This window comes from Elgaria multicarinata, chromosome 19, assembly GCF_023053635.1.
Source record: "Elgaria multicarinata webbii isolate HBS135686 ecotype San Diego chromosome 19, rElgMul1.1.pri, whole genome shotgun sequence".
In the NCBI taxonomy this organism is placed as follows: Eukaryota; Metazoa; Chordata; class Lepidosauria; order Squamata; family Anguidae; genus Elgaria; species Elgaria multicarinata.
Window position 1 is genome coordinate 14,716,234 of NC_086189.1, and position 16,879 is coordinate 14,733,112.

The 16,879-nt window shown below is 46.2% G+C and overlaps 1 protein-coding gene across 4 annotated transcripts in view; it reads right to left on the reverse strand.

The window, feature by feature from the left end:
• Positions 1 to 16,879, reverse strand: part of MVB12B (multivesicular body subunit 12B) — a 101,625-nt gene that overhangs the window by 74,779 nt on the left and 9,967 nt on the right. For all 4 annotated transcript variants that reach the window (XM_063144559.1, XM_063144558.1, XM_063144556.1 and 1 more), the window contains exons 2-4: positions 16,293 to 16,415; positions 5,714 to 5,821; positions 1,816 to 1,912 (exon numbers count right to left, since the gene is read on the reverse strand). In XM_063144559.1, coding sequence (XP_063000629.1) covers positions 1,816 to 1,912; positions 5,714 to 5,821; positions 16,293 to 16,403 — 316 coding nt within the window. In that variant the 5' untranslated portion in view covers positions 16,404 to 16,415. The remainder of the gene's footprint in view (positions 1 to 1,815; positions 1,913 to 5,713; positions 5,822 to 16,292; positions 16,416 to 16,879) is intronic.

The following is a 16,879-nucleotide window of genomic DNA, read 5'->3' on the forward strand; positions in this document are numbered from 1 at the left end:
CCGAAGCGCACAGAAAACAAAACTTTCAAACTCTCAGCGGGAGGAAACCCCAAAACGGTACAATGGATCCCGAGCGTGCCCAGGGCTGGTTCTTGAGGGGATCTGGAGAGTCCGAAAACCCAGAAGGAAAGGGAATAGACTATCCCGAACAGAAGAACGCCGTGCTGTTGCAGGACCCCCCTGGTCTCTGCTACTCTCCACAATGGAGAAACTGTCCACTCCTTGGGGCAGGGATTCAATTTGCCAACCAAGCAGAAACAACTTGGCCAGAGATTTTTTTTTGATCTGCTTTGAGACAAAAAGGGGGGGGGAAGGGAAAGAGAATAGCCATAAATGTGGCTATTTTTGCGGTAGTGTTCTCTTTTCCTCCGGGCATGCCAAAACAACAACAACGTGATGTTACAGCTCTGACACTGTCCTGGGCTTCACCTCTTGACTTAGAGGGCTTCGTGCCCTAAACATGGCCCTGCTGGGAAAGCTTTCAGTTGTAAGAGCTTGTGGCTCAAAAGAGTTGCCTGTCTTCTGCTATGCTTATATTAGGTTTTGCCAAAGGAAAGGGCCTTTTGGGTACATAGCGCTCTTGGTGGTTCCACCTAGACCCATCCTCTGATTGGAGTCCACCAGGGGAAGAGCCTTCAGCGTGGTGGCCCCTCTCCTATGGAACTCCCTGCCTCTGGAGGTCAGGCAGGCGCCAACTTTACATTCCTTTCGGCGCCTCCTGAAAACGTCATTATTCCAGCAACCCTTTCCTTACAGACCAGCCACGGTTCACTGCACATTTTGCCTCTTTAAAAACCCATTTTAAAGTGTTATTTTATTTTATCTTGTACACCGCTCCAACATTTTCAATGGGGAGCAGTAGATAAATATTGTAAATAAATAAAATTAAAATCATTCCCGTAATAGGGTTGCTACTGATTTTTACCCACCAGCGACACCACCGCCCCGCCTGAGTTCACTTTAAGCCTGCCCCCCCACTTAACGTCCCCTTACATCTCTGTGCCTCTAATTGCAAGCCACTTTGGGGTCAAATGGTGGTTAAACTCCAAGTTAGATTACTGCAATGCACTCTGCGTAGGGCTGCCTTTGAAGACGGTTTGGAAGCTGCAGCTCTTGCAAAACGCAGCAGCCAGATTGATTTCGGGAACCAGAAGGTTTGACCATATAACACCTGTTCTGGTCCGCTTGCACTGGCTGCCTGTATGTTTCCGAGCCCAATTCAAGGTGCTGGTGTTGACCTATAAAGCCTTACACGGCTTGGGACCACAATACCTGACGGAATACCTGACGTGAATATACCCGGTCACTACGTTCAACATCTAAGGTCCTCCTCCAGGTGCCTACTCCGAGAGAGGCTTGGAGTGTGGCAACGAGGGACAGGGCCTTTTCGGTGGTGGCCCCCAGACTGTGGAATGATCTCCCTGACGAGGCTCGCCTGGTGCCAACGCTGCTATCTTTCCGGGGCCAGGTTAAGACTTTCCTCTTTGCCCAGGCATAGGGCGGCACCTCTTAATCACCCCCATGTTTAGTTTTTTTTAACGGTTTTTAATGCTTTATGTGTGTATGTTCTACGTTTTAGAAATTTTAAGTTTTGTATACTCGTTTTAATCTTAATTTTAGAATTTCTGTAAACCGCCCAGAAAGCTCTGGCTATGGGGGCGGTATATAAGCGTAATAAATAAATAAATAAATAAACCGCGGGATATAAATTGAATTCCACCACCTCGTAGTAGCGGCTGCACCGCCACCGTGCCCCTTCCATAACAGCACACGCGCAGGGTCTGACTGCAGCCGACGCCTGTAAACTCAACTCACGTGTATCCATGGTCTCTTGGATGGGAATGAAGCCGACGGGCAAGGTATCCCTGATATCTATGAGCTTCATGTCAACCAAGACGTTGCCCAGATGGCTCTGTTGGAAAGAAAGCCAAGAGAGTCCTGAGCAGAGACGAAACTCAACGGAGTAACAGCAAACACTGCCATGACATGAGAGCACTCTTCAAAGACTTGAAAGGTTGTCCCACAGAGGAGGGCCAGGATCTCTTCGCAATCATCCCAGAGTGCAGGACACGGAATAACAGGCTGAAGTTACAGGAAGCCAGATTCTGGCTGGACATCAGGAAAAACGTCCTCACTGTTAGAGCAGTATGACAATGGAACTAAAGACCTAGGGAGGTGGTGGGCTCTCCCACACTTGAGGCCTTCAAGAGGCAGCGGGACAACCATCTATCAGGTATGCTTTAGGGTGGATTCCTGCACTGAGCGAGGGGTTGGACTTGATGGCCTTATAGGCCCCCTTCCAACGCTACTGTTCTTCTATTCTTTCAAGTATTTGAAGAGTGCTCTCATGTCTCCCCTCAATCTTCTCTTCTCCAGGCTAAACATGCCCAGTTCTTTCAGTCTCTCTTCATAGGGCTTTGTTTCCAGACCCCTGATCATCCTGGTTGCCCTCCTCTGAACACGCTCCAGCTTGTCTGCATCCTTCTTGAAGTGTGGTGTGTGTGTGTGTGTGTGTGTGAGTATATAAGTGGGGATCCCTATGTGACGACATGTGCAAATTTGCACCAGACAAGCCTGTAAGGGCTGGATGCCAGCAACAGGGGCGGCCCCTCCCACTGCTGGCACAAAGGCTGTGTCATGCCGGTCTGGAGCCAATTTAGCCTTGAGTCCCAAAACAGGTTCCCCGCCCCTGTTATAAACGCACGACTGATCAGTCGTCCATGAACCAAGGCGAGCACCGAAAAACAGTACGGACATCACCCCATTTCAAGAAATTTTCATCGAGCCACCTGGTTTGCTTTCATAGAATCATAGAATAGTAGAGTTGGAAGGGACCCAGAAGGCCATCAAGTCCAACCCCCCCGCTCAATGCAGGAATCCACCCTAAAGCATACTTGACAGATGGCTGTCCAGCTGCCTCTTGAAGGCCTCTAGTGTGGGAGAGCCCACAACCTCCTTAGGTCACTGGTTCCATTGTCGCACTGCTCTAACAGTCAGGAAGTTTTTCCTGATGTCCAGCCGGAATCTAGCTTCCTTTAACTTGAGCCCATTATTCCGTGTCCTGCACTCTGGGAGGATCGAGAAGAGATCTTGGCCCTCCTCTGTGTGACAACCTTTCAAGTATTTGAAGAGTGCTATCATGTCTCCCCTCAATCTTCTCTTCACCGGAGAGTAAGCTCCGCTGAAAACAACGCGAGTTACTTCTCCGTGGAGATCTGTAGGCCTGCCTTGGAAACGGGAAACCGACGACTTATCTGTAAAAATCAGGGGCGCGCAAGAAGTCCCAGCGGTATGAAACAGCAACAGTGAAAAATGTAGGCGATCTTGCTTTTGGAAAAAACGCAAAGTAAAAAAGCTTTACCCAGACAGAAAAGACATATGTAATGAATTTAGCTAATTAGCTCGGGGTGTATTTGTTGCTAGGTCCAAAAAGTTCCAGAAAGAAAAGAACAAAAGAGTAGAGTCTGCATGCCAGTTGGAACAAGAAGCTGTTCTTGGGCTCCAACGTCATGTCTTTCCTTATTAATGAAGGGATGGAGAAAGAAACCCAGCAGCAAAATTCAGCAACGAAAAACACACACACACATACCAGTGAAAAGCCACCACGGTTGTATTTCCCAAAATTTCTTACGGGACAATATCTGGGATCCATGCAGTCTGGAAGCGACTAACATAACTAACTGCAGTCTGCCAACTAACATAACTAACTCTTATGTTAGTTGGCAGACCTCATTGAAAAATTTGGGGGGGGGGGTTGGAAAAGGGGGGGGGGGGAAGATATCATGCAGATTTATAAACGTGACTCAATTCTGAACCATTACAAATTTTTATTCCAGAATCTTGGTAAGCCAGGTAAAAGAATTTTGCATTGGGATGAGAAAATGTGCATTTGAGACAAATAAATAGAGGTTTTTTTAAAAAATAAATTATACGAGTCCTGCCGGATGGGCCCAAACAGAAATATAATACACAATTCTGTTCTCCATGATGGCCAACCGGTGCCCATAGGATATACAGCACACAAGTAGAAAAACTCTCTCCTGAAGTATCAGAGGCGATATGCCCCCAGCAACTGATATACAGAGACATATGGCCTCTGATAAAGGAGCTAATATATAGCCATTATGGCTAGTAGTTCTCAGCGTTACCCTCCATCATGATCAATAGCCTCATCCTCCAAGAATCTGACTACCCCCCCCCTTTTAAAGCCAACAAGTTGGTGGCCATCCCCACATCTTGTGGTAGTGAGTTCCACAGTTCAGTCACGCACTGTGTGAAGAAGTCCTTCCTTTTGGCTGTCCTGAATCTCCCCACCCACCGGCTTCATTGATGGCCCTGGATTGCAGGGTTGGGAGAGAGAGAAATATATTGCTCTCCACTTTTTCCACTCTATGCGTAATTTTATACATTGCTACCACATCTCCCTGTACTCACGATTTTTTTAAAGTAAAAACAAACACATTGTGCCCTTTCCACATAGAATAGTAGAGTTGGAAGGGGCCTATAAGGCCATTGAGACCAACTCCCTGCTCAATGCAGGAATCCACCCTAAAGCATCCCTGACAGATGGTTGTCCAGCTGCCTCTTGAAGGCCTCGGGTGTGGGAGAGCCCACCACCTCCCTAGGTCATTGGTTCCATTGTCATGTTGCTCTAACAGTCAGGAAGTTTTTGAGTGGAATCTGGCTTCCTGTCACTTGAGCCCATTATTCCGTGTCCTCCACTCTGGGATGATCAAGAAGAGATCCTGGCCCTCCTCTGTGTGACAACCTTTCAAGGGAGCATCAGCTATTGGGCGGTATAAAAATACAATAAATAATAATAATAAAAAGTATTTGAAATTTGCTATCATGTCTCCCCTCAGTCTTCCCTTCTCAAGGCTAAACATGCCCAGTTCTTTCAGTCTCTCTTCATAGGGCTTTGTTTCCAGATCCCTGATCATCCTGGTTGCCCTCCTCTGAACCCCCTTCACCTTGTCTGCTTCCTTCTTGAAGTGTGGTACCCAGAACTGGACACAATATTCAAGATGAGGCCTAACCAGTGCCGAATAGAGGGGAACCAGTACCTTGAACCATTTGGAAGCTAAACTTCTATTAATGCATCCCAAAATAGCATTTGCTTTTTTTGCAGCTGCATGACACTGTTGGCTCATATTCAGCTTGTGATCTACAACAATTCCAAGATCCTTCTCGCTTGTAGTATTGCTGAGCCAAGCATCCCCCATCTTGTAACTGTGGCATTTCGTTTCTTTTTCCTAGGTGCAGAACTTGGCATTTATCCCTATTAAATTTCATCGTGTTGTTTTCAGCCCAGCGTCCCAGCCTATCAAGATCACTTTGAAGTTTGCTTCTGTCTTCCAAGGTATTAGCTATCCCACCCAATTCTGTGTCAGAGCAGAGTTGCTCCAGCCTCTTGATCGTTTTGAAAATGTGTGTGTGTGTGTGTGTTAGTCTCAGGAACAGCTTCCATGATTATGTGGGGCTTTCTCTTTCAGTGACATCTCAAAATCTTAATGCAGGCTTGCAGGAAGTAAAGTTGCCTGCTCGCCTGTGGCGACTTAAGCGTCACCTGAAGACGAACAGGTTTGTCGCTTGTCTAGTTACCTTTCTCTCTCTTTTTCTCAGATGAGAAACCAAAGAGAAGTTCAGGAAACAAAAAAAGCAGTTTTGAATTTAAGAAAACAAGCATGCCGGCCGGAAATGCAAGCCAACTTACGTTCTCTTTGGAGAAGGTCCGTGTGAAGCACAAATACCGCGTAACCTTGGACTTGAACAGGCCGTCTTTCCAGAGGTCAGCATCTAGACCATCTGCTGTCTGTGCAACCTAGAATAAAATAAATGGGAGAGAGAGAGAGAGAGAGAGAGAGAGAGAGAGAGAGAAGGACAGGTGAACCGTGTTGAATTTAATATATAGGCACCGCATCCCTTCATACCTACGCTAATTAATGCTGGCCTGAGGCTCTCTTGATACCTCATTAAGCCTCGCTTCCAATGGAGAGCGAGATCAGATACAACAGCTTCTAAAAATACTGTCGCCAGAGAGTCAATTGATTAAAGAGAACCCCCCGCAAAAAGGATGGAGGGAGAAAACTACCTTTGGCTCTAGCTTCCTAAGGTGGTTTGGAGGTGAGGGGGAGAAATACAAAAAAAAATTGCCCACCCACCCACCCCCGGCCAGCTTCTGGTTTGAAAACCAGAAAACGAGGGACATTACGAGGAAATGCAGGGGAGGTTGGTGGTTCCATTGTTAGTGGGGTGGTGAATTCACTCCAGTTTTCAATTAGAACCGGTCAGAACTCTAAAGGAGCTCTTCAACAGATAGACCCCATATATATTTTTATTTATTTATTTATTTAGAATATTTATATACCGCTCCCCATTGAAAAAATTCGGAGCGGTGTACGAGGTAAAATGAAAATAAAAACAGAATAAAACAGTTAAAACAAAATTTTAAAAGAAGCAAAAAAAGAAATCCAAAGGCTGAATGTTAAAGAAAGGCTTCTTGGAATAAAGATGTTTTCAGGAGGCGCCGAAAGGAGTACAAGGTCGGAGCCTGCCTGACCTCCAGAGGCAGGGAGTTCCACAGGAGGGGGGCCACCACGCTGAAGGCTCTTCTCCTGGTGGATTCCAATCGGAGGATGGATCTAGGTGGAACCACCAGCAGGCCCTCGGATGACCTCAGTGACCGGGTAGGTTGGTAAGGGAGAAGGCGCTCTCTCAGGTATCCTGGTCCCAAGTTGTTTAGGGCTTTGTACACAAGTACAAGAACTTTCAACCTGGCCCGGTAGCGAATAGGCAGTCAGTGTAGTTCCCTCAGCAGAGGAGTTACATGCTGGAAAGGGGCAGCTCCAGACAACAGCCGAGCTGCAGCATATAGAGAGGATTCAGAAACTAGTGATCACTGCCAGAGTTTTGGTTGCCAGATCTGTAGGAGTAATGCTACCCTCACACTAAAAAAATGGTTGTGTAAAGTCTGGAAGATAGCAGAAATGACCAAGTTCAGCTAATATCTTTAAGAGACGGAAGTAAAAAAATATATGCTCATTTTCCCAATGCTTGGCACCCTTTCACTGTCTATATGAAAGATAGATATAATTTAGACATTGATCGATATAACTTTCTCCCTGTTAGAGCCTGAGCAAGGAGAAGGCTTACTAATGCACTCTCTATAACCTTTGTGATTAGCATCACCTTATATCCTTGTTAATTTCCAAATCTATTGATGCTAATTGCTACTGTGGTTATTCATATTATATTGTCATTATCTCTTTTCTCGCTCATGGCAGTTTTTCTAGAGGGACATGATGGGCATTGCTGTCTTTTACTGGTTCAGAAATGTCCTGACCACTGAGCATGTTTTAAGCACAACTGCTTTCTAGATGTTGGTGTGGGTGCATTTTGGTAGGCCCAGTTTCTGGAGGTTTTCTGTATAGTGTTTTGATGTGATGCTGGTGACTGATGTGACTAACGGGATAATTGTAACCTTTTCCTGGTGCCACAGTTCTTTAACATCCATGGCCAGTGGTGTATATTTCTCTCTCTTTTCCTCTTCCTTTTCTACAACATCTTTGTCATTAGGTATTGCTATGTCAATGAGGTACGTGTGTTTTTTCTTTTTTGTCTATAACTGTTATGTCTGGTCTGTTGCAATGTATCATCTTGTCCGTATCATCATCAGCAGCAGCAGCAACTAAAGATAACCAACCCTCATCCTGGCTTTTTTGGACTCTCACTTAAAGCTGCTATCGGAAGTAAATTAAAGATGTAAAGACCTTGATTTGATTGCAATGAACTCTTACAGTTAAATTCTAGCAATATTCTAGTAGACAATTCCCAGTTGTCCTTTTTTGAATTCTATTTATTTTATTTATTTATTTATTTATTACATTTTTATACCGCCCAATAGCCGAAGCTCTCTGGGCAGTTCACAAAAATTCTGCACATGAAATGTATAATGTATGAAAAAAAAAGAACAGTTTGGACTGGTTCTGACTTAAACCCGGGGCGGATTCACCGTTCCACTGACATCAGAGCCACCAGCCTTCACTGGGCAAACGTATTGCAATCCTTCAAACACGCATCCCTAAATTAGTGCAACCACAATTTTTATTTATTTATTTATAGCATTTTTATCTCGCTCTTCAGCCAAAAACGAAGTCTCCCAAAGTGGCTCACATTGATTAATAATAACACAGTCCCTCACCCCTGGTTTACAATTGAAAAGAGACGGCACGAAAGGAATAGGGACCAGGAAGGAAGAGAAAAAGAAGAGCAAAAATAAGGCACTAGTTTTTAGTTTCAAAATTCTAGCAGCCTTTCTGCAAGAGGCATTACGAGGCACCGTTTCAAAGCAAATAGATCAGCAAAGGTTCTCGGGTCCAGTCAGTAAAGTCCATAAAGTTTAGCAAGTTCACGGAAAAGCATCAAAGAGCGCACGGAAACATCTAGCTCCTTTCTACACCAATGTTTCCCACCCTGGCACGCTCCAGATGTGCCGGGCTACAACCCACCCAGCCTGTCCAACACACATAGAAATGCATGCGTCTAGACAACATTGTTAGATTTAGCCTCCCGGTTTGAGTTTTCTGGCTCCTTTTTCAAAAAGAGAACAGAATTTTGAAAATCCTCTTATAAAAGGAACGTTATCGGAATGATCAATGGGAGGTTTGGGGGCTCAAAGACTAATCTAATTACTGGCAGATGTTTTCAGAGAGGGGTTTTAAAACCCCTCCCTCCCCCACAACTCTCTCTCTCGCACGTACACATGCTATTTCTGTACTGGACGGTGTGGTCTCTCCCATCCTGATTTCTGTTTTAAGTCGTTTGATATCCACTCCTTCTCTTCTCCATAAAAAGTCCATGGTTCAATCTGCAGCACTTCCATGGCATTCCGCTCCTCATTTCTCTACACTTAATTCCCGACGCAACCATTCCTGTGACCTTTGCTCAACCGTCTCCACCCTTCTTGGTTATCTGATGGTCTCCTTTGCCTTCCCCAACCTGGTGCCCTCCAGACGTTTTGGACGTTTATCTCCTAACAGCCCCGGTCAACATGGCCAATAGTCAGGAATCCTGGTAGTCCAAAATGTCTGGAGGACAGTAGATTGGAGAAGTTTGGTCTAGATGACCACTGAGGTCCCTTCCAATGCTTTGATTTGAAGAACAAGAAGAACAAGAAGGAGGAGGAGGAGAAGGAGGAGGAGGAGGAGAAGGAGGAGGAGAAGGAGGAGGAGAAGAAGGAGAAGGAGAAGGAGAAGGAGGAGGAGAAGAAGGAGGAGGAGAAGGAGGAGGAGGAGGAGGAGGAGGAGGAGAAGGAGGAGGAGGAGGAGGAGAAGGAGGAAGAGGAGAAGAAGGAGGAGGAGGAGAAGAAGGAGGAGGAGGAGAAGGAGGAGGAGAAGAAGGAGAAGAAGGAGGTGAAGGAGAAGGAGGAGGAGGAGGAAGAGGAGAAGGAGAAGGAGGAGGTGAAGGAGGTGAAGGAGGAGGAGGAGAAGGAGAAGGAGGAGGAGGAGAAGAAGGAGAAGGAAGAGGAGAAAGAGGAGGAGGAGGAGAAGGAGAAGGAGAAATGGAGGAAGAGGAGACAGATCTCCCAAGAAGGCTGTAAGGAAAAGTTTGAAATAAGCCTTCAATAAAATGAAAAATGGCAAAAAAGGGGGAGAAATAACTCAGTTCTCCTGGGATTTTTTAAACTGTTTTGCCAAAGCTTCTTCGAACGGAAAATATTTGTTGCAAAACATACGCGAGAGAGGAATTCTGATGATGCAAGGACATCATTCTGCAGATAAAGCTTGCGTCTTCTTGGACAAAAGAGAGGGGACGTGCTGAAAAAACGGAAGAGGCCAAATCTAACGCCAGGAAAACCCAGCAGCAAGGGAGTTTGCGGCGCTTGTCAGCCCAGGAATGCTCGAATGTGAAGGTTACAGAAACAGCAAGCCCCGACAAACAAAGGCGTTTATGTATCATTTTGTGGCTATCCTGCCTTTCCATCATTATTTATTTATTTATTTATTTATTTATTGCATTTATATCCCGTTATTTATTGCATTTATATCCCGTTTTTCTCTCTCCAAGGAACCCAAGGCGGCATACATAATCCTCCTCCTCCTCTCCATTTTATTACATTTTTTTATACCGCCCAATAGCCGAAGCTCTCTGGGCGGTTCACAAAAATTAAAACCACAATAAAACCACCAACAGGTTAAAAGCACAAATACAAAACACAGTATAAAAAGCTGTTGTTTATCATCACAACAACAACCCTGTGAGGTGGGCTGGGCTGAGAGTCCATGACTGGCCCAAAGTCACCCGCTGGGTTTCCATGGCCGAGTGGGGACTAGAACCCGGATCTCCCGACTCCCAGTTCAACACCTTAGCCACTACACCACACTGGCTCTCATGACAAAGCTCTTGAGGTCTGTAAAAGTCCACTTCCAGGCTAGGGATAATTTATTTATTTATTTATTTATTTTATTACATTTATATACCGCCCCACAGCCGAAGCTCTCTGGGCGGTTTACAACAATTAAAAATAAAAATTAGGAAGGGGAGAGAAAATAGCTCTGCTACTTCCATCATGCCATTATACAAATCTATGCTTGGAGTATTTTATTTATTTTATTTTATTATTACCAGTCTATCCCGCCTTCTCCCCCACCCACCCAAGGAGGTGCTGAACATGGTTCTCCAACCCCTTTCATTCTATCTTCACAACGACCCTGCAAAGTAGGGTAGACTCAGAGATAATGACTGGCCCAGGATGCCCCAGTGGGCTATATCCAGGGTTCACCCTTGGGCACATTTGGGAATTTGACAAACTTTTGCCGGCTCTTCCAAGTTCAACAGATAAATCAAAACCTTCTAAGGAGACGCCCTTCTTGCTAACAACTCAGATCATTAACAGAAGTTGCAGACATTTAGAGCTTTATCACACCGGCGTTATACTGTGCAATCGCTGCGAATTGCATGTAAAGGACTCAGAAGTTTTCCACCTTATAATCTGCTTGGATTGTGAAGGACTCCCATGCATCCTGCCTTAATTGCGCAATAAAGCCAAAGGATTTGCCGTGTTTAGCCCCTACTTTTTGAGCATATCTTCCGAGCTGCCGCTGGGGCACAGGAGCAGGATTTTAAATAAATGCTTACATCTGCCTAAGCTTTAAAGATAAAACCACCAAAATTGGCACAGTGAAAGATATTAGGGAGAGTTTTAAGCATACCAAATTTGAATTGGATTGGGTCATCCGTTGATTTTTAATGATTTTTTACATTTCCCCCCTTAAACTCACTTCCTGGTATTATTTATTATTTATTTATTTAGAATATTTATATACCGCTCTCCATTCAAAAAATTTGGAGCGGTGTACAAGGTAAAATGAAAATAAAAACAGAATAAAAGAGTTAAAACAAAATTTAAAAGAAGCAAAAACAGAAATCCAAGGCTGCATGTTAAAGAAAGGCTTCTTGGAATAAAGATGTTTTCAGGAGGTGCCGAAAAGAGTACAAGGTTGGCACCTGCCTGACCTCCAGAGGCAGGGAGTTCCACAGGAGGGGGGCCACCACGCTGAAGGCTCTTCCCCTGGTGGATTCCAATCGGAGGATGGATCTATGTGGAACCACCAGGAGCAGGCCCTCGGAAGACCTCAGTGACCGGGCAGGTTGGTAAGGGAGAAGGCGCTCTCTCAGGTATCCTGGTATGCAAAGGATCGCTCCCTCCCGGTAGCAAAATCAACAAAAACGGCGAAAGCTTAGCGCTACGGGGATAATTCAAAGGAAGGAGGTACGTGGGATGAAGCTCTTAATTTCCTACAAAAGCTTGAAAGGACGCTCCTACATGTAAGTTTGCTTGGGGAGGGGGCGTTGTTAAATGTTTTAGGGCATGTCACTTGAATAATTTAAAACCAAAACTGGGCTTCCTCTGGGTGTAGAGAAAATACACAGATAGCTTCTGATGAAGCGAACGGTTCCCGAGTCAACGGAAATCACCGCCCTTAAGAACCCAGGGAGGTTCTGCCTAGAAGAGGAATACCGTGGGCAGGCATCCATCACAGACTCTGGGCGGATACACAGACAGCTCCGCCTCTTTTTTTCCATTGGCTCCTGTTGATCTATACATACTTCCGGCCGTCGCCTGGATCACAGTCATTCGTGGCTCTTAGCTGCAGGCCTCTACAACACGCCCAACGACAGGGCCGCCCCGAATTCTGGGCAAATTAAAACCAGGGTATGGCGGACGAAGGATTCGGATTTTGCGCACTGCTGTGCAAATGACCTGCACAGAGCCCGGGAGAAAGGGTGGGTTAGATCCGCACCCGTCAACCGAGAGAGAGCTTTGCTTCTCCCCTTTCCCCACGGACTGGTCTAGCAACTTGACGGCATGCCGCCGTTCTCCAATTCTGCCGGGGAATTCCAGCCGAGCCATCGTGTATGATTTCAATCCCTCGCGATAAGATCAGCAGCGACAACGTTTTGAAAAAGAGAGACGTTTCCCCAGAGCCGGAGGGTTCAGCCCGGGTTACACCCTCATCCTGTATCTGTACCTGTTTTTACTTCCCCTGATCTCTTCCTGTAAAACATTCCAATCAGCCCAACGGATCGCCCCCCTTTCCTGCATCTGGGGCACATCTGACGAAACTCAAGTATCCTTTTGGTGATGGAGCAACTCCAGGATCACACCTTGTAAACACTTCCAGTGGTGAATGCCAGCTCAGGACAGCGCTGTATCATAAGAACATCAGAAGAGCCCTGTTGGATCAGACCAAGGGTCCATCTAGTCCAGCATTCTGTTCACACAGTGGCCAACCGGCTGTTGACCAGGAAGCCACAAGCAGGACACGGGTGCAACAGCACCCTCCTGCCCATGTTCCACAGCAACTGGTGCACACAGGCTTACTGCCTCTGATACTAGAAGTAGAACATAACCATCAGGACTAGTAGCCATTGACAGCCTTCTCCTCCAGGAATTGATCCAACCCTGCTTTGATCCAGCAGGGCTCTTCTTATGGCAACTTTGCAAGTTTGCATGATTTATTCAACTTCTGATAATCTCAGGAAGGGACGAGGAGCTGGAGCACCAACCCTCTCGCCCTCTCGAGGGCCACTTCCCCGCCGGCTCTTGAGATTCCACCAAAACAATTTAGAATCATAGAATAGCAGAGTTGGAAGGGGCCTACAAGGCCATCGAGTCCAACCCCCTGCTCAATGCAGGAATCCACCCTAAAGCATCCCTGACAGATGGTTGTCCAGCTGCCTCTTGAAGGCCTCTAGTGTGGGAGAGCCCACCACCTCCCTAGGTAACTGATTTCATTGTCGTACTGCTCTAAGAGTCAGGAAGTTTTTCCTGATGTCCAGCCGGAATCTGGTTACTGTCACTTGAGCCCGTTATTCCGTGTCCTGCACTATGGGATGATCGAGAAGAGATCCTGGCCCTCCTCTGTGTGACAACCTTTTAAGTATTTGAAGAGTGCTCTCATGTCTCCCCTCTGTCTTCTCTTCTCCAGGCTAAACAAGCCCTGTTCTTTCAGTCTCTCCTTATAGGACTTTGTTTCCAGTCCCCTGATCATCCTGGTTGCCCTCCTCTGAACACGCTCCAGCTTGTGTGCATCCTTCTAGAATTGTGGAGCCCAGAACTGGACGCAATACTCTAGATGAGGCCTAACCAGGGCCGAATAGAGAGGAACCAGTACCTCACGCGATTTGGAAGCTATACTTCTATTAATGCAGCCCAAAATAGCATTTGCCTTTCTTGCCGCCATATCGCACTGTTTGCTCATATTCAGCTTGCAGTCTACAACAATTTGAAGGCACAGCCCTAGGGACTAGAAACTTGGGCTGTTGCCACTTTTAAAAGAAATTGTGCTGAACTTCCCAAGATGTTTTTTTTTGTTTGCTGCCTCCACCAAATTGTGGAATGCAAAGAGCACACACCAAAAAAAAAAAAAAAAAGGACACGAAATATTTCGCTTCCACTAAACAAATAAGAATGGAAATCCTTGCAGGGCCGTTATTAATTAAAAGGCACTGCCTCCATTACCACATCTTGCTTGTTTCTGGGAAAATCGGGTGAGGAAAAAGAGCTATTTTAATCCACCCACCCCCAAATAATCATTGTTATGTCTGAGCTTGAGCAGTCTGGAAGGTCCGATCACATCTTCTCTGCAACGAGAAGACATCCTCCCAAATCAGACCCCCAAAGCCAGCTGAGCTCCGGAGGGACTTCACACTCTAGTTGAACAACAGTTCAACAACATCTGCGCTTCTCCAGCCAACGAAGGATCAGGTTCCTCCATATGTTTCTAGCTGCATACCAGCCGGCTGGTTTCCGATTCCTTGTTCCCCAAACGAGGCTCCCTTCCCAAATCCAGGTCTGCAGAGCAGGAACACGAGAAAGAAGGAAGCAGCTTTCTACTGAGTCAAAGCCTTGGTCCATCTAGGCTGGTATTGTCGACACTGACCGGCAGTAACGGCTTTCCAGGGATTCAGGGAGAGCCTAGGACCTTCTGAGTGTAAAGCCAGGGCTTGACCCCCTAAGCCACGAGAGCATCCACATAACAAGCAACGTTCAGTAGCTCTATTTTCGTTTGGCGATGGATCTAAACGGCCTCTTCCCTCTCTGCTACCTGTGAACTGTTTAACACAGGGGCATGCAATGTCCGGGTGTCAATTCCACAGCCACCCACCATGGAACCCATCTAGGGCCACGCTCCCCTGCCGCATTTTCCGCCGAAATTTAGTGGCGGGGCGGCAGCCCAAAGGCAAACAAATTCACACTGCCCAGACCTCCATTCATTCATTCATTCATTCATTCATTCATTCGTTTCATTTCTGCACTGCCCAACAGCCAAAGCTGTCCGAGCGGTTTGCAAAGATGAAACCCCTAAAAAAGACAACATCATAAAATCAAACCATTTCCACACAAAAATATAAAACCAGTTTGCACAATCCACAACAACAACAATCCCAAGACCCATTAAAAAACATCATCTGCTAGGAGTAGAGGAAAGTCTTAACTTGGCGCCGGAAAGCTGACAACGCTGGCGCCAGTTGGACCTCACTGGGAAGAGCATCCCTGAACTGAGGAGCCACCACCAATAAGACCTCGATCGAAAGAGAAAATGTCATTTTTTTCCCTACCACACCACCAAATTTCAGCAACAAATCCAGCGGCGGAATGCCAGGGGGCTGCGAAAAGCCTGGGGGAGGGATACATGTGCCCCCATGTGCCCCCATGTGCCATGCGTCGCAACCCCTTTTCCAACAGGAGCTTCTAGCAATGGACCTTCTGCTCACAAAGCAAATATCCTGTTGCTGAGCTATTACCCTGGGCAATAATGAAGCTGTCTAATACGAAGACAAACTGTTGGTCTGTCTAATCTAGCATGGTCTGCTCTGATTAGCAGTAGCTGGCCAGGAGACATGATAGCACTCTTCAAATACTTAAAAGGCTGTCACACAGAGGAGGGCCAGGATCTCTTCTTGATCATCCCAGAGTGCAGGACACGGAATAGCGGGCTGAAGTTACAGGAAGCCAGATTCCGGCTGGACATCAGGAAAAACTTCCTGACTGTTAGAGCAGTACGACAATGGAACCAGTTACCTAGGGAGGTGGTGGGCTCTCCCATGTTAGAGGCCTTCAAGAGGCACCTGGACAACCAACCGTCAGGTATGCTTTAGGGTGGATTCCTATATTGAGTAGGGGGTTGGACTTGATGGCCTTATAGGCCCCTTCCAACTCTACTATTCTATGATTGTATGGCAGATGCTACAGGCAAAAAGAACACAAGGAAGTCTTAATTGCTTTATTTGGACTTTTTGGTAGTTCATGTTATTCTGTTATATCAACTCCTGAAGAAGGATCGGCAGATCCGAAACGTCAAGCTTTTATTCAAAAAGTCTTGTAACAACAATACATTTTTAAACGTTTGAGACATCTGTACAAAGAGATTAAACTTTTCTACTTTTTAACACTAGAGACTATCTCTTCCTTTTTTTTTTTTTTTGATGAATACGGATGAGGCATATAAAAAGTGCGGCAGGTTACGGCAGCAGCCGAGGGCAAGTCACCACGAAGAGGCGTTTCTGCGCGGGGAGGGCGTAACACGAAGAATTCTATGGGCTAAATTAAAACAGGAAAGGGGAGGGGGAATCCTCACATACGCAGTCTAAATTCTGTGCCAGGAAATTAAATTACAAAAACAAAACTCTCTGAACTCTGCAACCGACGTTAATGACGGAACGCTAAGAGCTGTGTTTAAAAAAAAGAAAAGGAAAAAGGAAGAAAGAGAAATGGCTTTTGGACTTACGACATCGTAATTTGTCGGCGCCCGGTTCCGGGAGGCGACGACCCCGACTCCAGTGATGGGGTCCATGGGTGCGTCTGGCAAAGCGTCGGCGAGGTCTCGAACCTCAGGCATCGTGGACTGATCCTGAAAAGTGAAGAGGGTTGGAGAGGAACAGCAAGGTCAGCAGGCTGAGAGCCAACGGGCGTATCACTGCAGAGCGCAAGTCTGCCAGAGCAAACACGGGCACTCCTCGCCCATTCGCTGCCGATAAGGGCTGGCTTGCTTTGACGTGCTTTTCCGACAGGTTTGCAATTTTCTGCAGATAAGGGCGAACAGCTTGAAAATACTTCACCCGGGCTTGTCTGCGTTCGAGAGAGACCCAAGGGTGGCAACTGGCTTTTTTTTTTAAAGGCAGCTGCAGCCAGGTGTGTGCATATCCACAAGGGGAAAGAACTCAGTTTTGAATTTTTTTTTTTAAAAAAAAGCTGCTAGTCCTTATGGTTGCTAAGAAGAAAAAACCTGTGTTTGAAAGGCTGGTTGACACAATCAACAGGTTTCATGTGTGAAAGAATTCATCCCAGATTCTAATCCAGGGGGAAGGGAATCAT